General features: G+C 38.7%; 2 protein-coding genes across 6 annotated transcripts; one reads left to right on the forward strand and one right to left on the reverse strand.

The window, feature by feature from the left end:
- The first annotated feature begins 86 nt into the window (after window positions 1-86).
- Window positions 87-16,713, forward strand: RECQL (RecQ like helicase). 5 transcript variants are annotated; one of them, XM_088164925.1, is made up of 16 exons: window positions 87-170; window positions 780-876; window positions 1,503-1,572; window positions 2,670-2,867; window positions 4,651-4,830; window positions 5,364-5,470; window positions 6,406-6,604; window positions 7,857-8,023; window positions 8,414-8,495; window positions 10,056-10,204; window positions 10,297-10,414; window positions 11,036-11,174; window positions 11,894-11,985; window positions 13,782-14,001; window positions 15,034-15,163; window positions 15,355-16,713. In XM_088164925.1, the coding sequence occupies exons 3-16, from the start codon at window positions 1,557-1,559 to the stop codon at window positions 15,541-15,543; spliced, it is 1,986 nt and encodes a 661-aa protein (XP_088021051.1). In that variant the 5' UTR covers window positions 87-170; window positions 780-876; window positions 1,503-1,556; the 3' UTR covers window positions 15,544-16,713. The 5 variants fall into 5 exon arrangements, with proteins under 5 accessions (XP_088021051.1, XP_088021053.1, XP_014735441.1 ...); XM_088164927.1 differs by lacking the exon at window positions 87-170 and adding an exon at window positions 466-539; XM_088164928.1 differs by lacking the exon at window positions 87-170 and adding an exon at window positions 669-686.
- Window positions 16,659-27,808, reverse strand: PYROXD1 (pyridine nucleotide-disulphide oxidoreductase domain 1). The gene is made up of 12 exons (XM_014879990.2): window positions 27,470-27,808; window positions 26,686-26,766; window positions 25,162-25,281; window positions 23,892-24,020; window positions 23,011-23,084; window positions 22,261-22,421; window positions 21,517-21,617; window positions 20,573-20,702; window positions 19,616-19,728; window positions 18,391-18,513; window positions 18,001-18,138; window positions 16,659-17,660 (listed from the first exon to the last, which is right to left on the reverse strand). The coding sequence occupies exons 1-12, from the start codon at window positions 27,542-27,544 to the stop codon at window positions 17,412-17,414; spliced, it is 1,494 nt and encodes a 497-aa protein (XP_014735476.1). The 5' UTR covers window positions 27,545-27,808; the 3' UTR covers window positions 16,659-17,411.

Here is a 27,808-nt window from a genome sequence, read left to right on the forward strand (position 1 = left end):
CCGCACCCGCCGCCAATCAGCAGCCTCCTTGTATCGCCGCGGGGGCGCGCTCCCCCGCCCACGGCCCGCGGTCGGCGCTGATTGGCGGAGAGGCGGTGCTCGCGCCGGGCCTCGCGCGCCAGTGGCTGCGGAGGGCGGCGGAAGGGGCGGGGCCGGCGCGCGCGGTGCAGGTGGGAGCGGGGCAGCGGGGCGGTGGCGGTGAGGGATGAGGGGGACGGGATTAAGGGTAAAGGAAAAAAGATAAACGATGCGGGAGCGCGGCCGGCGCTGACCCTTGGGGCAGCTGTGGGAGCTATCGGCCCGAGCCAGGACTGAGTCCGCCGCATATGAGGAGGCGGCAGTGAGGCGCTGTGGTGTCCTGCTTGCCCTGGCAGCCTTTATCCCTTCCTCCATCCATCCCACTCCATCCTGCATCTGCCGAACAAGCGTTTCCCTGCCTGCCCATCCATCCGTCCGTCCATCTATCCTGCCCCGTCCTGCAGCCCTACCGAGTAGGTGCTTCCGGCCTGGCAAGCACCGTGCCCTCAGCTGGCGTGTGGGTGAGGAATGATAAGGATATTCCACTGTATATGTTCGCTATATATATTTGTATACCTGTTAACTATAATATTGACGCTATATGCGTGTAAATATTCCCACATTGCAGTAGGTTGCCCAGGGATGTGGTGGAGTTGCTGTCCCTGGAGGTAATTAAGAGGCGTGTGGATCTGGGCCTAGGTGATGAGGAAGTGTTTTCTTCACACATCATTTTAAATATATATTTCCCTTTCCACTTCTAGGCTCAGGGAAGATATTTGTTACGGTGGAATCAGCTGATAGTGAGGAGCTGCTGAATTTATTCCCTTTCACCTTCCATTGGACTTTGCTTTGATCTATGTAAGAAATAGTTAGATTGCAGTAACAGAAAAGATCACATTTCTTTAGTTTGGTATTGTTAACATATAATATGACAAAGACTGTTGTTCAAAAAATGAGCCAATAAATACAATTCTATGTTAATTTCACTGATGATCTATTTAAAATCGATCCCCTTTCTCTAAATCAAGCCACATTTTTACTTCCTCCTAGCAGATCCTCTAAGTGTTATGGGGGCTGCCTTTCTAAGGGACACAATATAATGTGTTCAGGCTTTTTTGTTAAATAATCTTTGAAGAGATCAAAAATGATAATGGCCACTTGGTGAATGACTGGTCTACGTTAGAGCATTCCTCTTACAGGAAATGCATGACTTGGTTAAAATTCACTTGGATTCATTTAGAAGCCTGGTGGGCTGTGCCCTTGGGAATTGGTTGTGAGTTTGTGTTTGTTCATTTTGCAGAAGAGAAAATGCAGTTGTCATCTAGTGGGGCTTCTTTATGTAAACAAATTAAATTAACCAGTACTTAACCTGTTACGTTAAGAGCTCTGGTAATGAAGAATCTCCTGTAGTAAATTTGTTTTAAGTTGAGAAGGTTTACTTACATAATAGATTTTAAAATGTATTTATTTCATTTTCTTTTCAGTGACAGTTGCTTTGTTAAATAAGACCTAAAGATAAAGTTCTTTAATCTCCAAAGATGACAGCTGTTGCAGGTAATCAATAATTAATATTCCATATGTTCATATTGCTGTCTCTTAGCTAACAAGATACCTGATGTTACTGATTTTTATTTATATGGATTTAATGCTTGCAGAAAAGAGTTTGTGGAGCTTGTGCTATTGTACTTAAGATTTGAAGAAAAGAATTATTTTCCTGGATAACTATTTCTTAGGTAAAACTAAACCAAAATGCCCCATCCCTGGAGGTGTTCAAGGCATGGTTGGATGGGGCTCTGAGCAACCTAGTACAGTGGCAGGGAAGTTGGAATGAGATGACCTTTAAAGTCCCTTCCAACCCAAGGTATTGTATGAGGAAAATCAAGTTTGTCAAGGAAATTGCTTGGTTTTCAATATTTTGAAAATATGCTTCATATTTTAAGATACTCTTAACTCTTTTCTGTGAAGTAGCAGTGGACATTTAGGATGTCAACTGTCACCATTTTGTGCTATTTGAAATGAAGATTTTTTTCCTATATCACACATTTTTGTTTCCACAACCATATTATCATATCTGCTGTACATGGGCCAAAATCTCTTGGGTTTTCTGGGTGTGAGGGAGGAAGTAATTTCTTCTTATGCTTTTCTGACCTGGCTCTGGAATAGTGATACATGCAAGTGTATGTGTTAATTGTTCTTTTCAACTCCAGGGATTGGATTCTAGAACGCAATCTGCAATTCACACACATGCATATTGGGATGGAAAGAGGCAAATTCCTCCCAAAGATCCACTTGTGTAACCCAAGTTTCTGGGGAGCATTTGCTTTACTTCTTTCACATGTGAAAGATGGCTTGTGTTTGTAAAAGCATTTTTCCTCTGTATCCAAACCTTGTTGTTCAGCAGATCCTCTTGTTCTGTGTAGGAGGGAGATCTCGGTGCATGAAGCATAGCTTTTTGCTAATGGCCCTATTTTCAACTCCAGAATTTAACTTGCTGAGGTTAATGTTGCTTCTCACATGTAAATAAATGCTTTCTGTTAACAACTTGATCATGTTATGCTTGTGTTGGGATTGGCTGGAGTACAGTTAATGGAGTTAAAAGTGGCTACATGACTGTAGCCTCTATTGTGCCTTCTCATTGCTTTTCCCTGCAGTGCTAGAGGAGGTGCTGGTGTCAATTGAGAATGAGCTGCAAGCAGTGGAGATGCAGATACAGGAACTTGTGGATAAGCAGCAGGAACTCCTTCAAAAGAAGATGAGAGTAAAGAATCTGATAAAACAGTCCTCAGGAGACTTGGAGGCAGGTGGAAGTAAAGACACTGAAACCTCAGCTGAGGAATGGAACAAAACAGGTTTGTAGAGTTAAATTCTAATATTTTAACAGAAAAGTGAACTAATTCAGTAGTGGAAAATGCATTTATACAGAGTTTTGTTTGGATAATGATATTGTCCTATTTAATTTTCATCATCTGGCTGACATGCCAGGGTAATGGGGGAATGTTTGTAATTGTCTCATTGGACATTCCTAAGCACTAATCTTGAGTTGTTCTGGGCAGAATTATCTGTTCTGTCAGAATGGCCTGTTATAACTACTTTAATTCTCTGCTTGTCGCAAAGTCACAATTTGATCTGATTTGTTCTTAAAATTACAGAGTAAATTTTTATTGCAATACTTGTATACTAAATGCTTAAATTATATTGCAATATTTATCCTTGTTTGTGTTCTAAAACAAATTGCTCTGGATTTTCTCAGAATTTGATAATGACAATTTTGCACTTAGAGTTGTTTCTTGCTGGTTTGTGTTTCTTCTTGCTTGAGTGTGTGGGACATTGGTAGTGTTTGTGATGAGTTATGTAGCCTCACTGTCTTACCAAATTAATGCAAGTTAGATAGGTTCTGACTGCCAAAAATAACCTACAATACATTATTATTGTAAAATTAGTGCAAGTGGCAAGTGCCTTGCGGTGGTGTGAGGGCTGCTGTCTTTCAAGTTAAACATTAACTGAAGTCCTGAATAGTCGGTGGTTCTTGGCCACGTTATGCCTTTTCAAATTTGGCTCCGATATTTTGATTTTTTCCTCCTTTTAATTTAATTTTCAGTTTGTAAGTGCCTATATCTATTGTATATATGTGCTTTTTCAGCTTTTTTAAAAAGAAATTAATGTAGTTGAATCCATATTTATCTGTGTTTGAGGAGTATTATGTGTATGTGCGAATACTGACACTTTATCATTGCAAATTATTCTATTGAACAAATAATTTGATTTGTGTAGTTCTATGCTTAATTCTCACCTCCTGTGCTTTGAAAATTAATGTCTTTGCAATCAGATGCTGTGTATGTATTAAACAAGAGCAGCACTTAAATTAGTTCCCAGTATAAAGTTCATGGAAGTCAGTGGGAGGCTTTTCTTGGTTTCAGAGAGCCTTGAATTTTAACTGTGCTCTTTGCAAATTTCTTTGCAATGTCACCTCACGTCCCAAAGTTAATTCTTGCATTGCATGTGCTGTAATATGGAGCTCCCACAGTTTAAGTTTTTATAGTATTATGTCTTTTAAAAATGCAGTCTTTAGCTCTTTTACAAGCATGTTTATGTAGTGATTTTGGGGAATATTAAACAACATTTCCCCTTCTTTTCTTTTCCTAATAAATGCTTGTTATTGATGGAATATATGGAAAAATTTTGTCCCTACTTCTTTATGCTATTTGTAATTGCTGCATTTGTATGAGGGAAGCATTTGAGTAACTATTGTAGGGCTCAGTGTGAGGTTTTATTTCTTTTCAGGGTGGAATTCTAAGTTATTTTGGACTGATGAGTTAACATGATCATTAGCACTCCAAAGTTCATCTGTTTTGAGTTTTTCACATTAGTTCACATCCACGTGCAATGAGAGTTTTGGTGTGGACATGAATTGTGTTTACAATTTGAGATTTCAAAGGTCCACCTTAGAAAATGATGTATCCAGGCTCAGGCTGTGTGGAGCTTTTCCTGTGCCTTTATATCTATAAACACTTTCCCAGATCTAAAACTGTATCACTGCCAGATTTAGTTATTGAATATGTAAATTACCCCTCCTTCTTATATTTTAATTTGCTTATGAAATGTGTTTGTTGAGTTGCTTTTTTCCCTTAACAGATTTTCCATGGTATGAGAAGCTAAAAACTGCACTGCAGAGCACATTTAAACTCCAGAAGTTTAGATCACTGCAACTTGAGACAGTAAATGCTACAATGGCAGGAAAGGATATATTTCTTGTCATGCCTACAGGTGGTGGGAAGAGCCTTTGTTACCAGTTACCAGCTGTCTGTTCTGATGGTATGTAAGGGGGGAAAAAAGGACGTAATATAAAAAATTAGATTCATTTTCTCCGTTTTATAGTTATGTGGAGAGTGAACATTATTTGGTGTGTGTTTTTTGTTTGGTTGATTTGGTTTCATTTGGCTGGGGTGGTTTTTTACTGACTCATCCAATTGCATTGGAAGTTTACTTATTTACAAAGGCCAAATTTACCACTACCTGTCATTGCTTAGTTTTATGGTAAATCAACACCTCATGACAGCATAAGAAACATGATCCTACTTGTTTGTATGTTTTAATGCTTTGTTGTAGCTCAGTTGTTTGTGGTCTAGACCCTAAGAGGAGATGCATGTCATGGGCATTAAATAAGAATTACCCCTATGTGATCTCAATTGTCAGCTATCTAGGAGGGGAATGCACTGCTGTGTATGAAGCTTAAGCTTACATTTGGCAGTTTCTTCAGAGCAGGGCTGATGCATCAGTAAAAAGAATTAGAGGAAGTATTTGTGACATCTGAACTGCTCAGTTTGCACAATGATTGATTGTTACAGGTTTCACACTGGTGATATGTCCTTTGATATCTCTCATGGAAGATCAGATCATGGTTTTGGAACAGCTTGGTATCTCTGCAGCTTTATTAAATGCCTCAAGCAGCAAGGTGTGTTTAAGTTCATGTGTTTTGTGGTATATGTGCTTGTGTCTCCCCTCTGTGTAGTTACTTGTGAATGTTGAATGGATGAGACAGATTTATCAGCTAATGCTATTCTAGCAACAGTATCTGTCCAGGAGGGTGCTGTGCTATGGGTAAGGTGGTTAAGTATCTTGTGTTCATGTTTTAGTGACTACACCACATAGTAAGCAACACCGTCTGTGGCATAAATAGATTTCTTGGGGCTGTTTAGAGGATATGAAGTACCTTTGGCTGATGTGTGTTGTAGATTTTTACTCAGTTTCTAGACTTGGAGTAGATGATTTTTGTCCACTACTACCATGTTGAGCAGTGCAGGCTTTTGCAATACAATTATTTATTTCTTGCTATATGGTGGTGAGCTGTTTGATCCAGAGGCCAAGAAGCAACTTATTTCCTAGTCTCTTACTGAACAATTTCTGTTTTTACAGTTATTTTCCTAACTAGCAGAAGGCTGTGATCATTAACTTGCACATGACACTGGGTTTGCTAAGTCAGTGGCTTGATGCAAGTGCCAAACTTGAAGCCTGCTTTGATGCGGAACATTCTGAAAACTCAGTAATAAAAACCCTATAGTGTGCAAGGAATTACCTTACACTTGCAGTATCACAGACATGTTTGATACATGATAGTTTATTGATACCACATGATAAGCAAAGACACATATTCAGCACTTTGCTTCTTCAAAGGTTCCATCATGGATTTTCTAAGTATTAAAATGACCATTTTATATATAGTGATCTTCCACAAAGGCATATAATGATCAATACCGTGGACCACTTTTTCAGTCTCTGCTAATTAAACCTTATGTATTGCTAATCACCTCTTAAGAACCTTAGCACTAAGCAGCTTCAGTGTGTTGTCCCAGTTTGTTACTCCCTTCTGTCTTGTTTTGTTTTGCACAGGAACATGTGAAGTGGGTCCACATGGAAATGCTGAAGAGGAATTCACAGCTGAAGCTCATTTATGTGACCCCTGAGAAGATTGCAAAGAGCAAAATGTTCATTTCCAAGTTGGAGAAGGCTTACCAGGCTGGGTGCCTGGCTCGGATTGCTGTGGATGAGGTGCATTGCTGCAGTCAGTGGGGCCACGACTTCAGGCCTGGTATGCTCCTCTGAAGTCCCCTTTGCAGGGCTCTTCAGGCATCAGTGAATAGTGAGTTGGGCCTCAAATAAGGCCAGCTGCTTCCTTCCTGTGTTAACTGAATTCTTAATGTGACACAAGGACTTTAATTCATAAATTGTCCAGGAGCAAATGTCCTAAGTTCATGCAAATGATGATTTCAACATAGTTTTTGCTGTCAGTATTCTGAAAAACGCCTTATTCAGCTTACTTTAATTGGAGTTTCATAAAATCAAAGGTTTTGGTTTGCATCTTTAATCTACTGCTACATGAACGTGTCATTCGGTAAACCACTTCCTAGCACTTCTTGATGAAAGAGGTAGAGCATTTTGTAAATTCATGAGATATATTGACTGTAAGGTCACTCTTAGCTGTTTTGCTAAAAAGTAGTGCCTGAGCCAAGAGACGGGCTAGTTCAACAGGCAGTGTGGAATTTGGATGTGTACCTCTGGCTGCATTTCTGTTCAAAGGCAGCAGGTGTTTGTCAGTACTGAGCCTTTAAAAATTTTCAGTATTAAGTCTGGTCTATGTATCCAAATTCTACATTGCTTGTTTATTAGAAAAGCTCTGTTTACTCAAAAGCTGTTTGTAAAAATAGACCTGCAAAATAACCTGAATGTTGGTTAATACAATGCCACACATACTTGTCTAACTTTTTAAGAATTTCTACTTCCATACATTTTTGCCTTCTGAATTGTGGCTGATAATTGCAGCCTTTCAGTACCTGGAGGGAGCCTAAAAGAAAATGGGGGAGGGACTTGTTTACAAGAGCCTGGAGTGACAGGCCAAAGGGGAATGGCTTCAAACTGAGAGTAGATTTAGAATGGGTATTAGGAAGAACTGTGAGGGTGGTGAGGCACTGGCACAGGCTGCCTAAGGAATTTATGGATGCCTTATTGCTGGTTGGATGGGGCTCTGAGCAACCTGGGATAGTGGAAAGTGTCCCTGCTCATGGCAGGGGGCTGGAACAAGATGGTCTTTAAGGTGTCTTCCAGCCCAAATGATTCTGTGATTGATTCTTTAAAATTCAGGTAGAAGACATCTCTTTTGATAAATGCAACCTGCTTGTTACTTCCTTTGGATGTATAAATTAGTTAGTTCTGTGGTAGATTAGCAGTAATAATGTTTATTGCAGTATTGCCCCATTAAATACTATCTACATTAATGTCTTTTTTAAGTTTGCATTTGTAGTATGAGAAATCTTTTTTCCCCACTTTTTATTTTCTTGCTTAAGACTACAAGTCTCTTGGTATCCTGAAAAGACAGTTTCCCAATACTCCCTTGATTGGATTGACAGCAACAGCTACCAGTCATGTTTTAAAGGATGCTCAGAACATTTTGAATATTCAGAAGTGCATTACCTTTACTGCTTCCTTCAACCGACCCAACCTTTACTATGAGGTAGGTCATATTACCTGTTTTTCTGAATGCAGTGCTGTTGTGCTGTCTCTTGCAAGGAGAGAGGCAGGCAGCAGGCTCAGACTGCTTCAACCTGTTGGAAAATAATGTCTAATGATGGCACAAAGGTTGTGAATTATTCTGCTGTACTGTATTTTCACTTTGACCACAGGTTTGTTTATTGCTCTTGGTAGGGAAAGCTTGCAGGTTTGTTTTGGGGTTTATTTTTCAATGGACTTTTGAGTTGTAATCTGACTGTTCATAAGAAGAATATAGTAATTTTTTTAAATGGCTGAATAGTTTGTGTTTATTATCCTGGAAAAACTAAAATAAGGTTGTTTGGCAGACTGTTTGCCCACTTGAACTCTGACCTGTGCATAATATATTTTTGAGGTTCGGCATAAGCCTTCAAATAACGAAGATTTCATTGAGGACATAGTTAAGACCATTAATGGAAGATACAAAGGACTGTCAGGTAAAAACTGAAAAAAGACATGTTATCTTTCATTGTTATGCATTTCATTGCATGCTGTTATCTTCAGCATTGCAAGGATGTTGGGATGTTTTCAAATGATCTTGAAGCATGTAGAGAAATTCTGCCTTCACCATACTTTAAACATCCAGAATTCGATTAAATGAAATTTTGTAAGATCCATACCTTTAATAATTTCTCTTCATTCATTAGTGTTCAAATGTCTTTGCTGTTTACTTATATCTTCAGAAGTATTGAACTGGGATGTTGATGTCCATAGAACAATATTTACATAGGTAATAATAGGAAGTTTTAAGATTGTAAGAGCATGGCTCAGAAAAAGTGACCTCTGTGTTCTTAAATCACACATTATTTACTATCTGTGCATCAGGATTCTTGTTATCTTTAACATATTTTTTCATATTTGATCATGCGAGTCATCTGTTACTCAGGGCCCAGAATGGGTGTTATGGGGTGAATTGCAGATAAAAGCAGAACAGTAAAAGTTGGACTTGTGTAGTGAATAAATTCTGTAGTGGAAATAAAGAGGAGAGACATCTTGCCAAAGCAGCAGAACCCAGGTTTCCAGAGCAGCAGTCTGTCCCTGTTTCTGCTTGGATCTCTGTGGCTGTGAGGAGCAGCTCTCTGAGCACAAACTGCGCCAATGATCACAGATCATGTGGCTTTGTGTGTAATCCCTGACTTAGCCCAGCCTGACTAATGACAAAAAGCAGATTTAACTGAAACCTCAGGTGAGATGCCACAGCTGTCATAATGCATAGCACCCCTTTAAAGATGCTTTAATAAGCACCTGAACATTAATAGAATGCTTCCATGATTCGATGCATTGGCACCTGTATTTCCTCTTTAGCCTTCAGGTCCAGGCTGGTAATTGAAGTTTCCTTCATGAATACTCTACTGGTTTGAAAGCAAAACCAGTGAGAGACTCCAAGTCAGAAATACAATTTAATAGGAAAAAAGAGAAAAATAAAATACATGCGATAGTACAAAAGAAAAAACCAAACACTGACAGAGTCAGAATACAACCTGACACCTCGCTAGTTAGGGTGGTGGTAGCAGTCCAGATGAAGTGGTCTTGTTGAAGCAGTGATTCCATAGAAAAGTCTGGTAGCTCTTGTCCTCTGGAAACCAGTGGGTAAGGCATACTTGTTCTGTCCCAAACCCCAGGTTATATCCAGGTAGGAATGCTTGGCTCCTCCCCCTGGGTGGAGCATCTCCCAATGGGATGATGTAATTTTATCAGTCATGCAGTGGGACTCAATGGCCCATTAACTGAAGATATCTCCCTGCAGGAAGGATGGGTTGTGGAAAAGATAAAGATCACTGCCCCACCTGGTTTCAACAGATGGTAATAGAATACATACTTTTGTTCACACCCAAGACAAATACCAATGCTATGGACTAAATAGGCACAAGGACTGTATAATGCTTTTTAATTATTTATTTTATAAGCTAATAAAACTTTCACAATTGTTTTTAAGTATTGGGGATTGTTTGGCCTTTTTAAGGCATTATAATGAGGCCTCTTCTACTTTTGTGCAGGAATTGTTTACTGCTTTTCTCAGAAGGATTCTGAGCAAGTTACTGTGAGTTTGCAGAAACTGGGAATCAAAGCAGGGACTTACCATGCAAACATGGATGCTAAATATAAAACCAAAGTTCATAAAGGATGGGCAACAAATCAAATCCAGGTTAAGTAAATACTTTACATGGACTTATGTCTTATTTAAACAAATTGTGGCTTGGTATCTTGATGATTTCTTAATATTTTTCTTTTTCCCAGGTTGTAGTGGCAACTGTTGCTTTTGGCATGGGAATTGATAAACCTGATGTGAGGTTTGTAATTCATCATTCTATGAGCAAGTCCATGGAAAACTACTACCAAGAGAGTGGACGTGCAGGTATTGTAGGAAGTGGCTTTTGCAAAGTTGCCATTTACATCCATTAAACCAGTAAAACTGTCCTTCAATTTTCCAGGCATTTGTGCAGAGTCTCTTGCCTTTGAGACAGTTTCCAAAGGGTATAATGAAACTGCCTCTGAAAAGGCATGACCAGGTCTCTACTGCAGTATAACAAAGAGTAACTGGGTATCTAGAGCTCCACTAACCTTATTTTTTAATACTTGATTTTCTGTCAAATCTGTGGCTTAGCAGAATAACATGACATGAATTTGATACACAACTTTTAATGTTTTTATTTTGTATAGCGCCTGGGATGTGTGATTTGCTCAGATTGTCTCAGATTGATGTTTAATCACTGTATGAATTTCAGAAATACAAGTAGGATGGGGAATCTGGAGCAAGGAATTTTAAGAATTGTTCAATGTTTAGCAGCACTAAATACCTGTTATGGTCAAAATCCACCCCCAAAACCATTTTGCAGTGTTCTGAGTTTTTTTGATCTTGTTCATCTTGTTACTTTTTTAAAGGCAGATTTGAGTCTATTTGGAGAAAAGCTCCTCAAGGAACTTGAGGGGCAATTGGTTGAGATTGTAATTTTCTGTTCATTTTAATGCATTGCAGGTAGAGATGACCAAAAAGCTGACTGCATTCTGTATTATGGGTTTGGAGATATATTCAGAATCAGCTCAATGGTGGTGATGGAAAATGTTGGCCAAGAGAAGCTGTATGATATGGTATCTTATTGCCAAAATATGAGCAAGTAAGTTACTGTAGTGGCTTGGTTGCCTAGTTTTTAAATGGGCTAATTTAGTTGGAGTTTTTAGAGGGCATTTAAAAGGAAAAAAATAAAAAGCCTGAAACAAAACCAAAATGAACTCATCACCAAACAAACCCACCCACAAAAACAGGAAAAAGCTTGCCAACTTCAGGACACAGTTCTGGAAACAGTTATGTTGAGGTGAAATACCTGTGAACAAACACTGTTTGGATTTCAAATCCCAGTCAGAGGAAATACTGGAGTTCTGTGGTTTTGACTCCAAGATACAGTGTTTAATAACCACATAGGAATCCACATACGTTTACTGCTTCACCTGTTTCACTGAGATATTTGGAATACTTAATGAAAAATGTGTATCTCTGTCGTGGACAACTGGTGCATCCAGTAAAGCCTTTTTTTGGCCTCAGTGTAACAATGAGTTCATGTTGTTCCATTTTTCTCTTGAAACTGCAGATTATGCTCTTCTTCTTAAACCAAACTGTTTCTCCACCAGAGTTTAATCATTATCTGTATTGGCATAGGTGATAGGGAATACTGGTGTTGCAGTATTTGTTCTCTGGTTTTTCCTGTGATAATTCTTTGTGCTTGTTTTGAGATCTAAGCTGTCCCTAGGGACCTTTTTCACCATTTTAATGATATATAACACAGGTGTTATATGTTCACGTGGGTTCTGTAGCCCCCCTCTGCTCTCTGCTCTTCAGGTGTCGCCGAGTACTCATAGCTCACCACTTCGATGAAGTGTGGGATTCTGCAAACTGCAATAGAATGTGTGATAACTGCTGTAGAGAGAATGGTAGGTAAAGGACAGAGAACATGGGAAAAGTTGATTTAAAGAAATACCAGGTATAGAAAAACTGTAAGCAAATTTTGTGACCTGTGCTGTGTTACTGACTATTTTCAAGGTGCAGATTTTGTTAGGATTATCAGTTTTTGGTGGTCTACTGTTGCCAATTTCAGGATATTTAGCAGAATACTTCCTGGTTTGGCTTTTTGCCTGAGGTTGGACACTGGTATTTTTCAGGCTCAGCTGTTCCCAAAAGGGAAGCTGGGGCAAGGGGGAGATTGGCTTACCTGTTTTATAAGGATTCTGGTATGTGTCAGGTTTTGTTCCAGGGTTTGCTTGTGTGTGAAAGCTTTATTGAGGAGGAGCCCCTGCAAGCCAGACTGTTCACACTTAGGCTCTGAGAAGGTACAGTTTGCATGTCCTCTCATAACTTGTCTGGAAAAATCCCTGAGGATTTCAGTGCTGCACCCTCATGAGATGTTCCTGTGTCAGAACTGCATGTGACAGGTGTGCAGAACAACTGAGCACTCTTAATTCAAGGTTTTGCTGTGATTTTTTTTTTCCCCCCATCGGAAAGCTGAAAGACTCAGAAGATGAACAAAGCATCTGTTGTTGCACTTAAAAAGTGAGTTCTGTGACTTAAACGTGGGAAACCCCACAGGAAGCAAGAACACTCTGAAAGGAGAGCTGAGAGAAAGTTGGTCTTGGGCATCTCTAAAGGATGCACAAAATTACCTTAAATCTCATTGAGGACCACCTAGGTGAATTCTTGTAATATGTGGAAAATACCATCTCCTCATATCACATATCTGTTACAAAAAGTATTTGGATAATACAGTGATCAACACTTGAAAAAAATGAGGAACAGTTCTGTATTCAAAGCTATTCTCATAACTAGACTTTATTGCCCTTATTACACCTGTTGGGGTGTAAAGTAGACAAACCAAAATTCAACTTTTTTTCATTATACAGTTTTATCTTATAATAAAAGTCTTTTGCAAAGTCTTGCAAGTAATAACGTCTTGTTATCTCCTAATTAGAAACGGGGCTTAGCTGAAATGTACACTGGGATCAGAGGTTGGGAAGAGTAGGGAGCTGGCTTGTCCCCAAGGCTTGCAGGAGCCATGTGATGAAATAAAAGTTGAAATATATCCTGTTTACTGCTTCTTCGCCTCCAGGGCCTTTTGATACTTAAGCAAGCTCTAGGGAAACTTAGCAGTAGTACTTGTTTTTCAATACTTAATCCTTAGTCAGTTGGGGTAATTCTGTGCCATGACCTGATCATGGAGAAGAAGGATGATCATTATGTACTGCATTGATGTGTTCGTGCTCAGAATTGTTATGGATGATGAAGCTAATTATTAAAATGTAATTACTGCTTTTTATGTCTGTATCATTTCATCCATAACTGTCTTGAGAGAAGAAATGTCTTACAGGCTTCACCTCCTCTGTGCTCTCTAACCTTTTCATAATAAACACTATGGGTGATGAAAAGGAATCCAGTTCTAGAGTAATATACTAGCTACCTTGCAAATTTCATGCTTTGAAATAATTTCTGGTTTGTAACATCAAATACAAGTATAAATGTTTGTCAGGTAGGAGTTGTAGTAATGAGGCAGAAAAATATTTAAGTATAAATATATCCTGATTTGACAGAAGAATAGTTACTGCTTTTTTTTAAAGTTAATTTAAAAGCAAAACAAAAAAAAAAGCCTTGCTATTATACAGCACAAAGATATGTATTTATAGCTACATATAACTACAAAGAGCTTTCTATTTAAATGTTCCTTCACTTTTACTTGCAGCATGTGAGAAGATGGATGTAACAGGATACTGCAGGGACCTGATAAAGATCCTTGAGCAAGCTGACAGCATGAGTGAGAAACTCACCCCATTGAAATTAATCGATGCCTGGTCTGGGAAAGGTGTGTCCAAACTCAGGGTGCCTGAAGTTACTCCACCCAAGCACCCTCGAGAGGAGCTGGAGAGAATTATTGCCCATTTACTGCTGCAGCAGTATCTGAAGTACGTAAGATAACTATTTTTTCTTGGTTTTGGTTTTTTAACATTTAGTAGTAATATTTCTTTGCTCTCTTGTTACTTCTGTATAACATCAATAGCTGTATTCTTTAGTCTTGATTTTATTTCAGATGCATTTAATGTATTATTGAAAACCCTTCAAATATTGCTATATTTCCATTTCAAAAGTTGGAGGAACAGTTGAAATGCTGCATCTTGTGCAATTTTAAAAAGTGGGGATTCTTCTGTAATTTGGTAGAATGTTTAAATCTGCAGCAGGATTAATTTTGGAGAAATCTGCAGTTCATACAGATCTCATTCGATTCCATGGACAAGGAAAGCAAATGGGGTTGCCTGCACGATGTCTAAGTCAGGAAAGACTGGCTAATGTAGAAAGTGGTATTCAGAAATTTTAAGAAAGCATAGTGAAACTAACAACAGTGCTGCCTCTGTAAGCTGTCTATGTGCTGTGTGTTTTGTCTTCTCATAATTTTCTAAGTTCAAGAACATCTACAACTATCTAATCCCTTTATTTTTCTTAATTTTTCTTTGCATCTCTCAGCACAGCTTTTTTAATATTATTAAGAGGGTGAGGAGATGATTTATTACATCTTTCTGCCTCATTTTCTTTCACGTGTTTCAAGAGATTGACAAGTGTGTGTAAAGGTCCACAAACATATTAAGTGTTGAGCAGAGTAGCTCTAAATCACCTGACTGGCTACTTGAATAGATAAAGAAGAATGAAGCTGCTCTTTGGAACATCTATCAGAAGGGTTAATATGTACCTGTCCTTATGGAAAGAGTTGTCGAGATTGAAGCAGGCTCCCCAGGGAAGTGGTGGAGTCACCATCCCTGGAGTGTTCACAAAACGTGGATATGGCACTTAAGGACATGGTTTAGTGGTGGTGCTGGGTTCATGGTTGGATTTGATGATCTTGGAAGTCTTTTCTAACCTTAATAGTTCTATGATTTTTTTCCCCCTGCATAGTCTGGCCTCTGCTCCAGTGTTCCCTAGTAACAGTCATTTAATTCGTGTAGGGAGGATTTCAGCTTCACAGCCTTTGCTACAATATCCTACCTGAAGGTGGGACCGAAAGCCCGGCTGCTGAAAAACGAGGGACACGTCGTCACCATAGAAGGGATAACAAACAAGAGAAGTGTTTTCAAGGTATTTAGATCTGTTCTGATTTGCCATATAGATATCTTCTCCATTAGAGCTTAATGTAATTATTTAGATTCTGCTCAAAACATGTTTTGTAGTAATGCAATCAACCTCATAAATATCTTCTCTTGTGTGAGAACATGGAAGAAGAAGGAAAACAATGTTAGAATTTTAATTGAACTCTTTGTATCTTACAGGTCAAACCAACACAATCTTCAAATTCAAAAGGAAGCAGAGAAAATGCCCAGACTGGATCAAAGACTGTCCAAAATTCAGTGATGAAAAAATCACAGGAACATAAACGGCCCAGCTCTAGTCCTAATTTAAAAGCAAAGAAGCCTAAGCTTCAGGCAGGTGGAAGTGACCAACCACTAGTTATTGACTGAGTGTCACAGACTACATTTAGGATCTAATCATGGTTGCTGCTGCATGGACAATGCAGTGTGTAAGTTCAGTTTGTGCTTTAGTAATGGTATTTTTATTTAATAAACACTGAACAGGGAACAAATATCTTTTAAAACTGTCAACTCTAGAAGGCTAGTAGTGAAGGAGAAAGTGTTTTGTATCAAAATATTTGGTGCATATCTTAGGATACAGCAGCGATTACAAAACCTATATAATGACCATGTTGCCTTCTTAACTCTTTTGGAAGTGTAGTATATAGTAACACTGTGACAGGTTCGTGCAGTCTGGAAAGGACTGCCAGAGATCCAGAGATTTCCAGACTTCTTCCAGTGGGAGTCTCCACCCACTGCTCCCATAAGAGTCCTCTTGAGGTTTCCCTCCTTTGCAGCACAGGACTTGGTGGTCCTTAGCTCTGCATGAAGACCCTGTCACCTCCTGTTCCTTCTGCCTGCTGTGCAGGTGACTCTTCTCTTCACCAGTGACTTCACTGCAGCCAGGGCACAGCTTCCCCAGAGCAGCTGCTGCCACCAGCTCCAGGGAGTGACATCACACAGGTGGAGACTGGGATGCTCCAGCATCCTTTCTCTAGAGTTCTAGCTGGGTCAAAGCTGCTGCTTTGGCAAGGCTGGTTGTTCCAGCATGGGCATTGCCATCTCTGCAGTTCTGAATAGGGACATGTATCCCTACACCCTCTGTGGCATGTTTGAGTGAAATACTATATGTATTTATATGTATGAGTGAAATATTACGTGTATTTATCCCTGAAATATGTCTGTTGCTCTTAAAATTTTACTTTTCTCAGTTGTTAATCAAATAGAAATTTATGACTCCTGTGCTTTGTAGAAGTACCTAAATTTAAGTTTACAAACAAGACAACTTGCCAGCCTAGGAAAGACTCAACAGCTACTGCTGCCTGCAGGCATTCTCAGGCACATATGCTGAGTGCTAGATTCAGTTTTATTTTCTTACTTTTAACATTTTAGCAGCCAAAGATCAAAAAGGCAAGTTTAGTTTCACTAATAAACGCAAGTTCTGGGTGGTTGCATTTTGGTTCTTCTCCCTTACACTTACATGTAGAACAAATACAAAACTAATATCATTAAGAACATGCTCATCTTTATTTTTTTGATAAATAAAAATTATGACAGTGACTAAAGCCTACAGTCTTTCACCCATCCATGAATTAATTTAATTAAAAAGTCATTCTCAAAAAAAAAAAAATTGTCTGGGCTAAGTCTCAATATGTACTGCCAACTTTCCATTAAGTGGAGTATGATAAATTGTTCCCAATTCGACCCTAAATAAATAAATAGAAACTCCCAGAATCAAAAGTCAGGATGAAACAATTGCTGTCCACGGCTGGCACTGAGCAGTACAGTGCAGCTCTACCCCAACATCTGTTCAGCTGAAGGGACAAGCAGTTAAAAAGCTTCTCTCAACTGCTATCTCATCCTGGCTTTCATTGTGCAAACCTTATGTTCTGTATTTAACTGTGTAGAAAGAAAATACATTTGCTTCAGAAGGAAACTGGGGGCGGGGGGGAGGCGGAGAAAGGGGGTAAAAAAATAACGGAGTAAGGCCATATATTTGCAACCCACATTCCAGGTAGCAAGAGCTCTGAGCACCCTGTGCCCTAAAACTGTTCTCTGTTCATCTGAGCCAGCTCAACAGAGAATGCACCATTAGCTAGTATCTCTGGCAGTACCCAGTCAGTATTTTGGCAAGATCAACCCAAAATTTTAATAGAGGATTGCACTTATCCCTCATTTCTGGTAATCCTGAGAAAACAGTTTTCTAAGATGCATTACTTGGTATCAAAGCTTCATACAAAATGGGAATGGGGTATTGTTCAATCAAAATAATCTTCTAGATCAATATCTGGATTTAGAAGATCTTCACCATAGGCTGAAAGATCAATTTGATTTAAAATTAAATTTTCAAAGGTTTCTTCCAAGTCCGTTTCACCAATCAGCACAGCTCCCATCATTCGGCCATTCTGCATCACCACTTTCACATACTCGTGTCCCTTGGTACATCTCAGCATCAGCTCATGGTCTGAGCCCAAGCCCTGAGCGTTGTACTTTCCCAAAACCACCACCTAGCAGAAGGAAAAGGAAATAGCTCTCTTAAGAACATTGCAGTGGCTTTTAGCATTTCTGCTGCTAACTGTTCTCAGCCTCAAAAGTGATGCAAACACGGAAATATTTGTCCCTAGGGTCTCTCCCCCCACCACTGGCTTGCAAACACACAATGGACTCAAAAATCTTCCCCTTGAAATATCATAGACATTATTATGAATGGAGAAAATATAAGCTGGAGTTAACTACTATATTAAGAAACCTGTTTTCTCAATATTAAAGCATCTGCCCAGTGCCAACAAGTGAATATAAACAAGCAGTATGTGTTACTCAATGGTTTACAACTATCAGACTACTGACCTTGTAATTGAAAAATTTTGTAATGTGAGCAAATAGTTCAAAGCTGAAATCCATATCAATAGATTCTCCTAAAGCATCTGCTTCCATGCACTTTGCTGCATACCATCCCATCTGCCGAGCTTGGGTCCACAGCCTCATCTGAAAGAGAAAGTTGGGAAGAGTTAAGTCACAAGACCGTCACTGTGCCATGACCACACTCACTGCAGTGAGTACTCAGTGCATACTTTGTGTTTTTAATACTCAGAAGGGCTGGCCAGCTCAGTTTCCAGCCACCTCCATAAAACTTAGTCACATCAACCACCCAGGATTATCCACTTGCTTAACCTTTCACTCCCTGGCGTGTGCACTGGTGTGTAATTCCCTGTGGATCACACACATGGGAGGATGTACCTGGTGCCACACGGGGCTTGGCTCCCACGCTGCCGTGCAGATATCTCCAGCTGCATACACATCTGGCAGCGACGTGTGCATGTGCTTGTCCACCTTCAGTCCTCCATCTTCACCCACAGCAAACTGAAGGGTTTGCACACATCAGCAATTAAACAAGTCATCAAGTCATTCAACTTCCTCCACCTTAAGCAACCAGCTGTTACTTTACTATTTACCATGAGACTATCTTGAGTGGCAAGACTTCCAGGGAAGGTACAAAGCATTACTGTTACAATTATTTCTAAAGCACAGCACAGGTTTTTAAAGAACTATTACTTATACCTAGGCAGGGAAGTCAAATTCCAAATCACACTGTGTGTTACAGGGACACCCAGTCTTAAGAGATGACTTCGTATCTTTGCCAAGGCAAGAAAATACCATTGCAAAAACTTTGTTCCTGATCTAAGCTTGTAGCATAGGCCTGGGATAATATCTCATGGCTCAACATCAGATCAATGTTTTCAGCATTTTCTTCTTTAACCAGAGCATAGCCTTTTACTTCCTAATCAGATAGCACCACTTAACCCAAAATACCCCAACGTCATGCTTTCGTCTGGGATCATTTTTTAGAAGTCGCTTGTATGGGGCTATTTGTTGGACTTCTGATGAAGACAGTGTTAATAACCCAGGGATGTTTTAGTTGTTGCTGGGCAGACACTGAACACAGAAACAAAATTATCTCAAAATTAACATGGCAGTTATGAACTCTGGAATCACCATCCAAATTTGGGTGCTGACTCAGGGTGACTTCCCTCAATGAACACAAGCACCTTGACAGCCCAGTGTCCCAGATGAAAAGTACTGGAAATAGTTGCTTCCTCTCCAGGAGCAAATATCAAGATTAATAAGGTAAGAATATGGTACAGAACCAACATGGAAATTATTCTACATTTTTGCCACATTAGCCAATTATTCAGATGTTTTTCTCTCTTTGCATAGGCTTAATACTGCATATATACTGTATATATACACCTGGGGAACAACATAATAAACCAAGACCACAAATCACATACACTTGTATCATGTTGAGTATCTCAGTATCAACATAACCTGCCTTATTCTGAGATGGTGCACAATATTTAAATCTTTAGCAATCCATGTTTCATGTCAGAACAGAAGCATAAATCAGCTGCAAAAGTTTCTTTCACCTTACTTGAAAAGCTCCAGAAGAAATTAGTATACTTACATTATTGCCATCAAGAAATGGTTCAACATTTGGCACGACTCCAGTTGCACTGACAATGAAATTGCATCCATAAATTTTTCCATTAGTTAATTCCACATATACAGGCCACAGCACTGAAAAAGGGGAAAATTTTGCCCCAAGAATGTAACCAACAGAAGTTATTTAATTAATTACATTATATGATAAGATATGAAAGAAAAAACCTTTGAGGTAACTAAATAGGTAAAGAAAGATTAAAATTAAAGATAAAAAGGAAAAAATTACCAGAGATTACCTCTAACTTTTCTTACCATTGCTCAGAACTAGAGAAAAAAATTATTTTGGATCTCAGCTCCAACTCCTACTAATAACTTTCTCCAGAATTTTCCTAAATTAAAGCCCTCATTTGTAAGAGGGTAAATACTGTATCTGTGGGATGTTCTCTCAAGTATGCAACTGCCAAATATTCTTTTATGTAGAAATTTACAGAGGCACAGAAGTACCTTAAAAGCAAAAAGAACGGCACAGATTGGACTTACGCTGGAAGTAACTGATTACTAAAATAGTATTTAAAATATTCATTTTAATTAGGTGGAAATTATAGGCTTAATTATTCATAAAGAAAGAGGATATTTTCCTCTACTTTGAACATTTACTTCAGTTTTGATGCAAAATGTTGGTGGGTTTTTTTTCTCCTGTTTTAACTTCACTATTAAAATATTACTTTAATGGATTGTTTTAAGGATGGAATATTCTGCATACAGGATTTTGGTGACTTTGTGGAAAAGAGGGTCTGACCCATAAGATTTTGTAATTTAAATGTAGCCCATAAATTTGATTACTGTGAACTGCTAGACCTCAATTTATAGAGATAAAAGATTTCTTTTTCAAATCTGTATTTGCTTTAAAACAGCAAACAAGATCAAACATGATCTAGTCCAGATTTATCTTCAATGTCTTATCAGCACTGGCACTCACCCTCATCTGCTTCTACATTTTTCTCTCCTTTAGGAAAAGTCAAGGAAGTCCGCTGCAGTTGGATAAATTCTTGCTGTAAGTGTATTTTCTTTACTTCACACAGTATTTCAATATGTACTTTATGAGAAAACTAAAGAAAAATTGAAATTATAAACATAACGATTAGTGATCACAATATTGATAATAGCAAGGATATATACACCTGATTCACCTAATTGATATTACTAAACTGGAAAAACCCCACCATATATCCCAGCCCACTAACTGGATTCCCACACTTTCCTCTTTTTGGTACAGATCTAACCATAGCCAATGGCAATTTACCTGCTTTTGCAGCAAGTATCTGATATTCCTTGAAAGTTCATAACAATTAGATTTTTCTGGCGTGCCAGAAAACATATTCAGGTTACCCTAAGCTTACAGGAAGAGAGCTCAAACCTTATCAGAACAGAATAAAGTAAACTCATCTTTTCTGTCTTTCAGGATTGCAAATTCTTTGTTTTTCTATCATTAATTAAATTTTGGTAACAATAATAAGCTTATGTGCTAAACACTGTAAGGAAAAATATTCTGTACATCAACCCACATTTCAACCATAATCTGAGCTCAAGCCAGAAGTTGGAAAGTTACCTATTTCTCTAAACTGTTTTATGAATTTGGGCCTTGTTTTATTCTCTACTACACAAATACAGTTCCACAGCCTTCAACAGCCAAACCACCACTGATTAAGATGCTAAATATCCTAAACATCCTTTAGCTGGTCTATGACTGACCACCCTTGACAGGTCATTTTCAAAATGCAAAACAGATGCAAACACCTAACAGCTATGGAATTCATAAGAAAAAAATTAAATGTGAGGATATTTTTTTGCAAACATGGAACTTTTCACAGTGCTCATGCCCACAACACTCAAATAAATATGACAGCAAGGTTATACCCATACCTCCTTAGTACCTTTAAGGTGTAAGCCCTCGTGCCAGTCGGGGCCTAAGGCACTGCCCAGCTTGTCAGATGCTCCTGTATGTCTTCCTTTTTCCTCATTTCCTGAAAGAAAGAGATGGAGTATATCAGATTTAGTATGCATACTGCCTTGTCCTCAGAATTCAGAACAAGGATTCTCAATTAATAGAAAAACACCATGTGGCTTCCAAAGAATAAGAGGAAAGTGTAATAGCCTTATTCTTCCTGCCTCATATCTAGAATCATGCTCTTCTTTTTGTTATGATTTTGATCATACATATGTTTGTGTGATGTTTGCTCATGCAGTCCTAGTTAATTGTTGTTTCTGAGACAGTTTCACTCCACCTGTAATAATGTTCTGTGCAGTTTCATCTGCTCCTCTAATATCTTTCTACGTGACAGCTCCTTCCTATAAAATGGTGAGACAGTTCGCATCAAAACAGTACAGAAAATAGAACAAGTTCTTCAGCAGAAGGAATACAGGGAATTAATATGAATTTGGCACAAAGGCAAGCACTTTCTTTACAGTTTGCAAGAAACTGCATTATATTCCGTCTATATAAATTTGGATGGGTTTTAAGTTGCTTTTTTACTCTCAGTTTTTGAAGAAGGAAATGTCATTAATGATAACAGTAAGCCTTATTCCAAGCTGCTCAATTGACTGATTTTAAGACTATCTTTAAAATGAAATGCTGCTGCTGCAGTGTCAGGAAACTAAACCCCATACTTTCCAGTGTGTACTTGGTTCTTTTACACTCAATTGGAGTCTCTCGGCTTTCAGCAGCGAGCTTTGGAAGGAGAAATTCAGCTGCTCCTGCATCAAAGAAAGTGTTCCCAATGGCTTTGTCTTTGATTGCCCAGATTACTTCACAGCCTTGAATTTCATACCTGTGGACATTTAAACAAGGGATAAAGTGACAGACTGCCTGAAAAGGATCTGACTGTTAGCAACACAAGCAGAAGTGTGTCAAATTTCCTTCCAGAAGCCAGAACTAGAGAATCCTATCAAATCCACTTCTAAAAATTTACATAAGGTACCCATTAAAAAAATATTTCTTCAAGTTGACAAGTTGTACTTTCTCACCAACACAACCTCAACTGAACTAGGGTAGGGGGTGGGGGGGCAGATCAAATCTGTAATACTAATAATTAGTATTTCCTGCTCCCCATAATGAAAAAGTAGTGCATTTCTACCAGACTCCCACTGTTAAAAACAAGCATTTGGATCTTGTTTGCACTGTGTGGAACATTAACTTTATATTCTTGACATATATGTGTCAAAGCGTCTTCTGGAGCTTTACTAATTTTATGCATCAGTAAGATCCACTATGTTGCAAAAAAAACCCCCTCTAATCAGTTTTGCTACTAAATGCTCTAAGAGACACAATTTTATAAGTCAACCTTCTCCCAAACTCATGTACACTAGATTTAGATTGCATTGTTAAAGATTTTATTTATGTATTTTTTGTTTACTTACACTAATTCAAGGGCAATCCCACCATTTCCTACCACCACTATTCTCTCAGCTTGAGCCAAATTCTTCTGAAAAGCCTGCATTAAGAAAGGAAAAATGTCAATCAGAACTTAGAGCATGTTCCCTCACACTGATCAACTACATCCTTTTCAGTATCTTAGTTTTGATTTTTTCAGACTATTGATATACACATAGCTAGGCTGAGACCTGTAACAGAAGCTGTTCTTTTAACAAACAGTTTCACTTCAGATTATTTGAAAATATAACACCTTTTTTTATCCTCAAGGTCCAGCTTCATTTGATGAATGGCAGTTTCATGTTATAGAGAAGCAGTGCTCACCCTGCATCCTCTAATTCTGAAGACCTACAGCAGTAAAACTTCACCTTTGCCTTCCAAGCTTAATTTTTAGTCCATTAAGTCATTTCTCAGGTGAAAACTTTTCCACATCTTTCACTATATCTAACTCAGTAGAACTAAAAGAGAATAAAAAATAATTCCTTCAGTAGTTTTCCACTGTACAAAGCAGCCCTTTCTACCAGGTACCACACACACCTTTCCAGGGAAATTTCTACCGGTGCCTACTTCCTGTTTATATTTTCCACTTGGATTCTGACTGGAGGGTGAAAAAATATTGTTTATTCCACATTATCATGTTAGAAATAATGCATATGAGCTATCTATAAACTTAACAAATATAATGGCTAATTAATTTAGTGGCATGATAAGGCTCTTTTTCTGCCACTGAAAATGTTCCTATTTAAGAATATATAATAACAATAACAAACATTATTTTCTGTTTCTCCATTTCACTCCACAATAATCCTGTTATTTTGCACCAGATGCAGGAATATAATACACATTTTTAGGTCCAAAGCACATTTACCTGAGCACTGTCAGTATCCCGGATTCCTAATACATATGGGTTCCCTTCAACAATTAATTTTGGTTTGGCTCCAGCACACAGGCAAAGTTTTTCATATATGTATTCTTTCCCATCTTCAGTGTAAATTTTCTGTTAACAATAAAGAGAAAAGAAAAATCAATTAATCTAAGAGAATTTATCTAAATCAAGGCATCTAAGAGAACATCAACTTTCTCTTTCCTTAATGTCACAGTAATTTGCAGATATTAAAAGCTGCAAGGGCTTCTCAAGGAACAAGCCTTCACACTCTCACTGACTGTGTGCCATTTATTCCCATCACACTCACCACAAATATGTGACCAGTAAAATGGGAAGGGTACACAGTGCACTCGAAGCAAGATCAAGTTTACCACTTGGTGGCACTTTGTACTCACTGGCTGTGCCAAAGGAGTTCTGTGTTTTCTACGTGACAAACGTCCCTCAGGCCCCAGGAACAGACTATGCACTATTATACATTAGCAATTGAGAATCTCATTAAAAACATTTCAATAGCAGTAGCTCTGAGTTAACCAGGCACAGGATATAACACAATTTAGAAAGACTGCAAATCTGTTCTTTGCTGAAGAAAAAACTGAGGCACTAAACAAGCTATGTCCTTCTGAGAAATAAGACCTTAAATTTTAACATTTTATGACATTATTTGTTGTTCTACGAACTAGAAGCTACATAGTTTAAAATTATTTTGGGCAAAAGATCCTCCAAATCCACATATATTAATTATTTGTGTCCCCCAAGACCTACACTAAAACACTATCCAAGTAATGATACAAGAAAACCATTGGATTCAGAATGTTAGCAGAATCTACCTGAAATTACATCTCCAAAACTTAAAAGTGAGCCAAACCAGTTTTGGCTGTGAATGTGAGTTTCTGATACATGCTGAAGTGAAAAATAACATGTTGACACAGAGCTAACAAGGGTGTGTACATGCTGTCCATTGCTCATATTTGCAATGTATTTCCTGCTAAACAGAAAGAAGAAAATGTGGAAATGTTGGTTTTTTCACGATTTATTTTGTCCTCTGTATATATTTCTACTTGACAAACAGTGTTAAGCAGCAAGTGAAATAGGAATTAGAAAGTATTTTCTTGTAATTTTGGTAACTTATCAATTCAATAACCAAAATGTTCTTGGAACAAAATTTCTCACACAAAACATTCACAGCTACTTCTTAAATTATTTTTATATACGTAACTTGAAAAACCAAATAAAAAAAAAAACCTTAGCTTACATGTTCATCACTTTTCAACTGTTTTACTCCAGACTGTATAACTCTAATATTGGGATATCGTTTTTCTAATAGGGAACTTTGTTGCTCTTCGACATCAAATTCCTCAAGTGTTTTGGAGACCTGTAGGAGAAAGAGAGATATTTAAAAATATGGATCATTTATCCATCTCTTTTTCTAAAGTTTTCGACAGAAGGTGCTGTGTTCATTTCCAGTTAAAAAGTCACAACATAAAGCCCATGTTGTCTGAAAATGTGTTATCATGTAACTGCTAAAAGTTCCTTTTTCAGTGCAGAATTTTTTCATGCCTGTTCTTGGTAAAAGAGTCAAAGTACTACATTTTAATCCTAAAGATAGAGATTAACCAAAAATGGAGAACCCTGACAGTTGCTCTAACTGCTACAATGTTTTATTCCATAAAGAAGTCTATAATCAGAGTTGTTAACACCGCTTTTTTAATTTATGTAACAGAGTGTTAAAATCCTGGTTTTATATTTTTTCTAACTTTGATAAAATAACTCATCTAGAGCCACTATCTTATATTTCAGAGACCTTGGGGGAAATGGACAACAGAAAACAAACACAAACAGAATAAAAACCCCAAAGAGGCAAACCAGAATTTGAAAAACATTCAAATAAGTGATGACAATTTTGTGGTTTTTTCCATAAGCAAGTGGCTGCATGGAAACCTCCAGGCCTGCTACTTTATTGAATATTCAGAGTTTGGAACACAGCTAGGAACCAAAAGCCACACCATGCTTGCAATTCAGAGAGGAATTAAGATGCTCAAGTCCAAAGCTTAGATGCTGCTGCCTTCTAATAGTATTTAGCTATTCCCTTATTCTTCAGATATGTAAATTCCTGCTGATGTGAATTACAGACTTTACATCTCTGCACTGTGCAAATGTCTGTACTGGACACTCATGGCACTGTTGTCAGCACTTTCAGAAAGTTAGTTGGGTGTTACTCCAACAGTCTCACAGAGGGCTCTCAGACTCAGCTTAATGATCCTACTAGCCACAAATTCATGCATGGATTTGATTTTCTTGTTCAAACCAGCAGGAAAGATGTCCCTGAATCAGCAGCTGCTGGAGTAGATGAAGCTCAAAGTAATTCTCCAGAAGTCTATCCTTTCTTTTGCTACTTGTCAGAAGGCTGTTTCTGCCCCAAATTAAAACATAAGCACGACTATGATACCACTTCAGTGCTTAAAAGAGGTCACTCACTAATAAAGCAGTGAAATAAAGCTTCAGTAACTCTGAACACACTTCAACCATGTAAGTACCTGGTTTAACCTTTGCTTGAATGGGGTGAATATGTTCACCAATTACTAACCTTTATAAAATAGCTCGTCAGTCTTACTAACACCACTATAAAATAGCTCATCAATCCTTCTAACACCACTGTAATCACACTAGTATGAAAACAAGCTCCACGTCATGAGCATTTTCACTACTGGATTCTAAATTATCTGCACATATAAACTTTGAACATGTCTTACTGTAAGAAAAATTAACTCTTTCTTACCTGCTTGAAATTAGTTACAGCTTTTATAACTGGGGAAGCTGTCATTAAAAAAATGTCTTCTGATGGGAATTCTGTAGCCAGCTTGTAAAGAAACAGAAACCATGATAAGCATCATCATCAGACTTTAACACAATAAAACCTTAAGACCAAGGAACAGATTATTTTTAGAGCTTGGGCTCACAAAAGAGCTAGATGAGGTATACAGCTCTAAAACATGGAGCCTATAAAAACTGAGCTGTATTAATAATAAGGAGGACATCACAGCAGCCTTCAGCTCGGCTGCAGCACAGTCCTTTATGGAATAATTCCTGAAGGGATCCTGAAGTCACTGACCTCTGGAACACCGCACAGAGTACCAGCTTTCTGCAGTTATGAAGTTGCATCTCTGCTTTTATGAAGCGTTGGTAAAGGGCTTCAAAATAACCTTATCAAGTTTGAACCTCTTGAAATTTATTTCTACACAGATACGTATCGTTATATCACACCATATACACAGCCTGGGGCTGTGGTTTGTGTTTTCTCAAGCGAGACAAAATACTTTTAAGAAATGCGGATTAAGGGTGGTGTAGGACAGAGCATGGAACTACTGTACACATGCGAATATTTATGCAATTGCTACGTAGATCTGTTTCTACAGCTGTGCGCAAGCTGGCCCTCAAGGGCTTTACGCCTCCAGAGGCGGCACAGGGCCAATGGCCCCGGCAGCCGGAGGTTCCGCCATGGGTTCCCTGCGGACAATTCCCGGCTGGCACCGAGCGCGGGCGGCACGGCGCGGCCCCGTTACCTTCTCGGCGCAGGTGACCCCCGCGATGCCGCCGCCCACCACCGCGAAGCGGCACCGGACCGCGCCGGCCGCCATCGCTCAGAGTACAGCCACTGCGGCCGCTTCACCTACGGCGGGCAGTAGCACCCAAACTTCCTCTGCTCCTGTGCAGCTGTGCAGGGTATCAATCATCCCGCATGCACCCGCCCCGAAACGGCTCTTCCCCGCCGATGTGGTATTTAGGTAACGTGTGTGTAATATCTGCTGTACATCTCTGCACAAAAGACGGGGATCAAGCCCCTTCTTTTGCACCCATTCCGGGATCGAGCCGCGATCCAATCCGAAGTTCCCTAATTCCGT

The sequence above is a fragment of the Sturnus vulgaris genome, chromosome 5 (assembly GCF_052056855.1).
Source record: "Sturnus vulgaris isolate bStuVul1 chromosome 5, bStuVul1.hap1, whole genome shotgun sequence".
In the NCBI taxonomy this organism is placed as follows: domain Eukaryota; kingdom Metazoa; phylum Chordata; class Aves; order Passeriformes; family Sturnidae; genus Sturnus; species Sturnus vulgaris.

What these genes read in the sequence shown, in the direction of transcription:
- RECQL (XM_088164925.1), top strand. An exon ending in TATTGCCAAAATATGAGCAA is followed by an intron (nt 11,175 to 11,893) that starts GTAAGTTACTGT and finishes TCTGCTCTTCAG; the next exon opens with GTGTCGCCGAGTACTCATAG. An exon ending in ACAAGAGAAGTGTTTTCAAG is followed by an intron (nt 15,164 to 15,354) that starts GTATTTAGATCT and finishes TGTATCTTACAG; the next exon opens with GTCAAACCAACACAATCTTC.
- PYROXD1 (XM_014879990.2), bottom strand. Translation starts at nt 27,544, where the DNA reads ATGGCGGCCGGCGCGGTCCGGTGCCGCTTCGCGGTGGTGGGCGGCGGC. An exon ending in GGGTCACCTGCGCCGAGAAG is followed by an intron (nt 26,767 to 27,469) that starts GTAACGGGGCCG and finishes TTTCTTTACAAG; the next exon opens with CTGGCTACAGAATTCCCATC. An exon ending in CTGTAACTAATTTCAAGCAG is followed by an intron (nt 25,282 to 26,685) that starts GTAAGAAAGAGT and finishes TTTCTCCTACAG; the next exon opens with GTCTCCAAAACACTTGAGGA.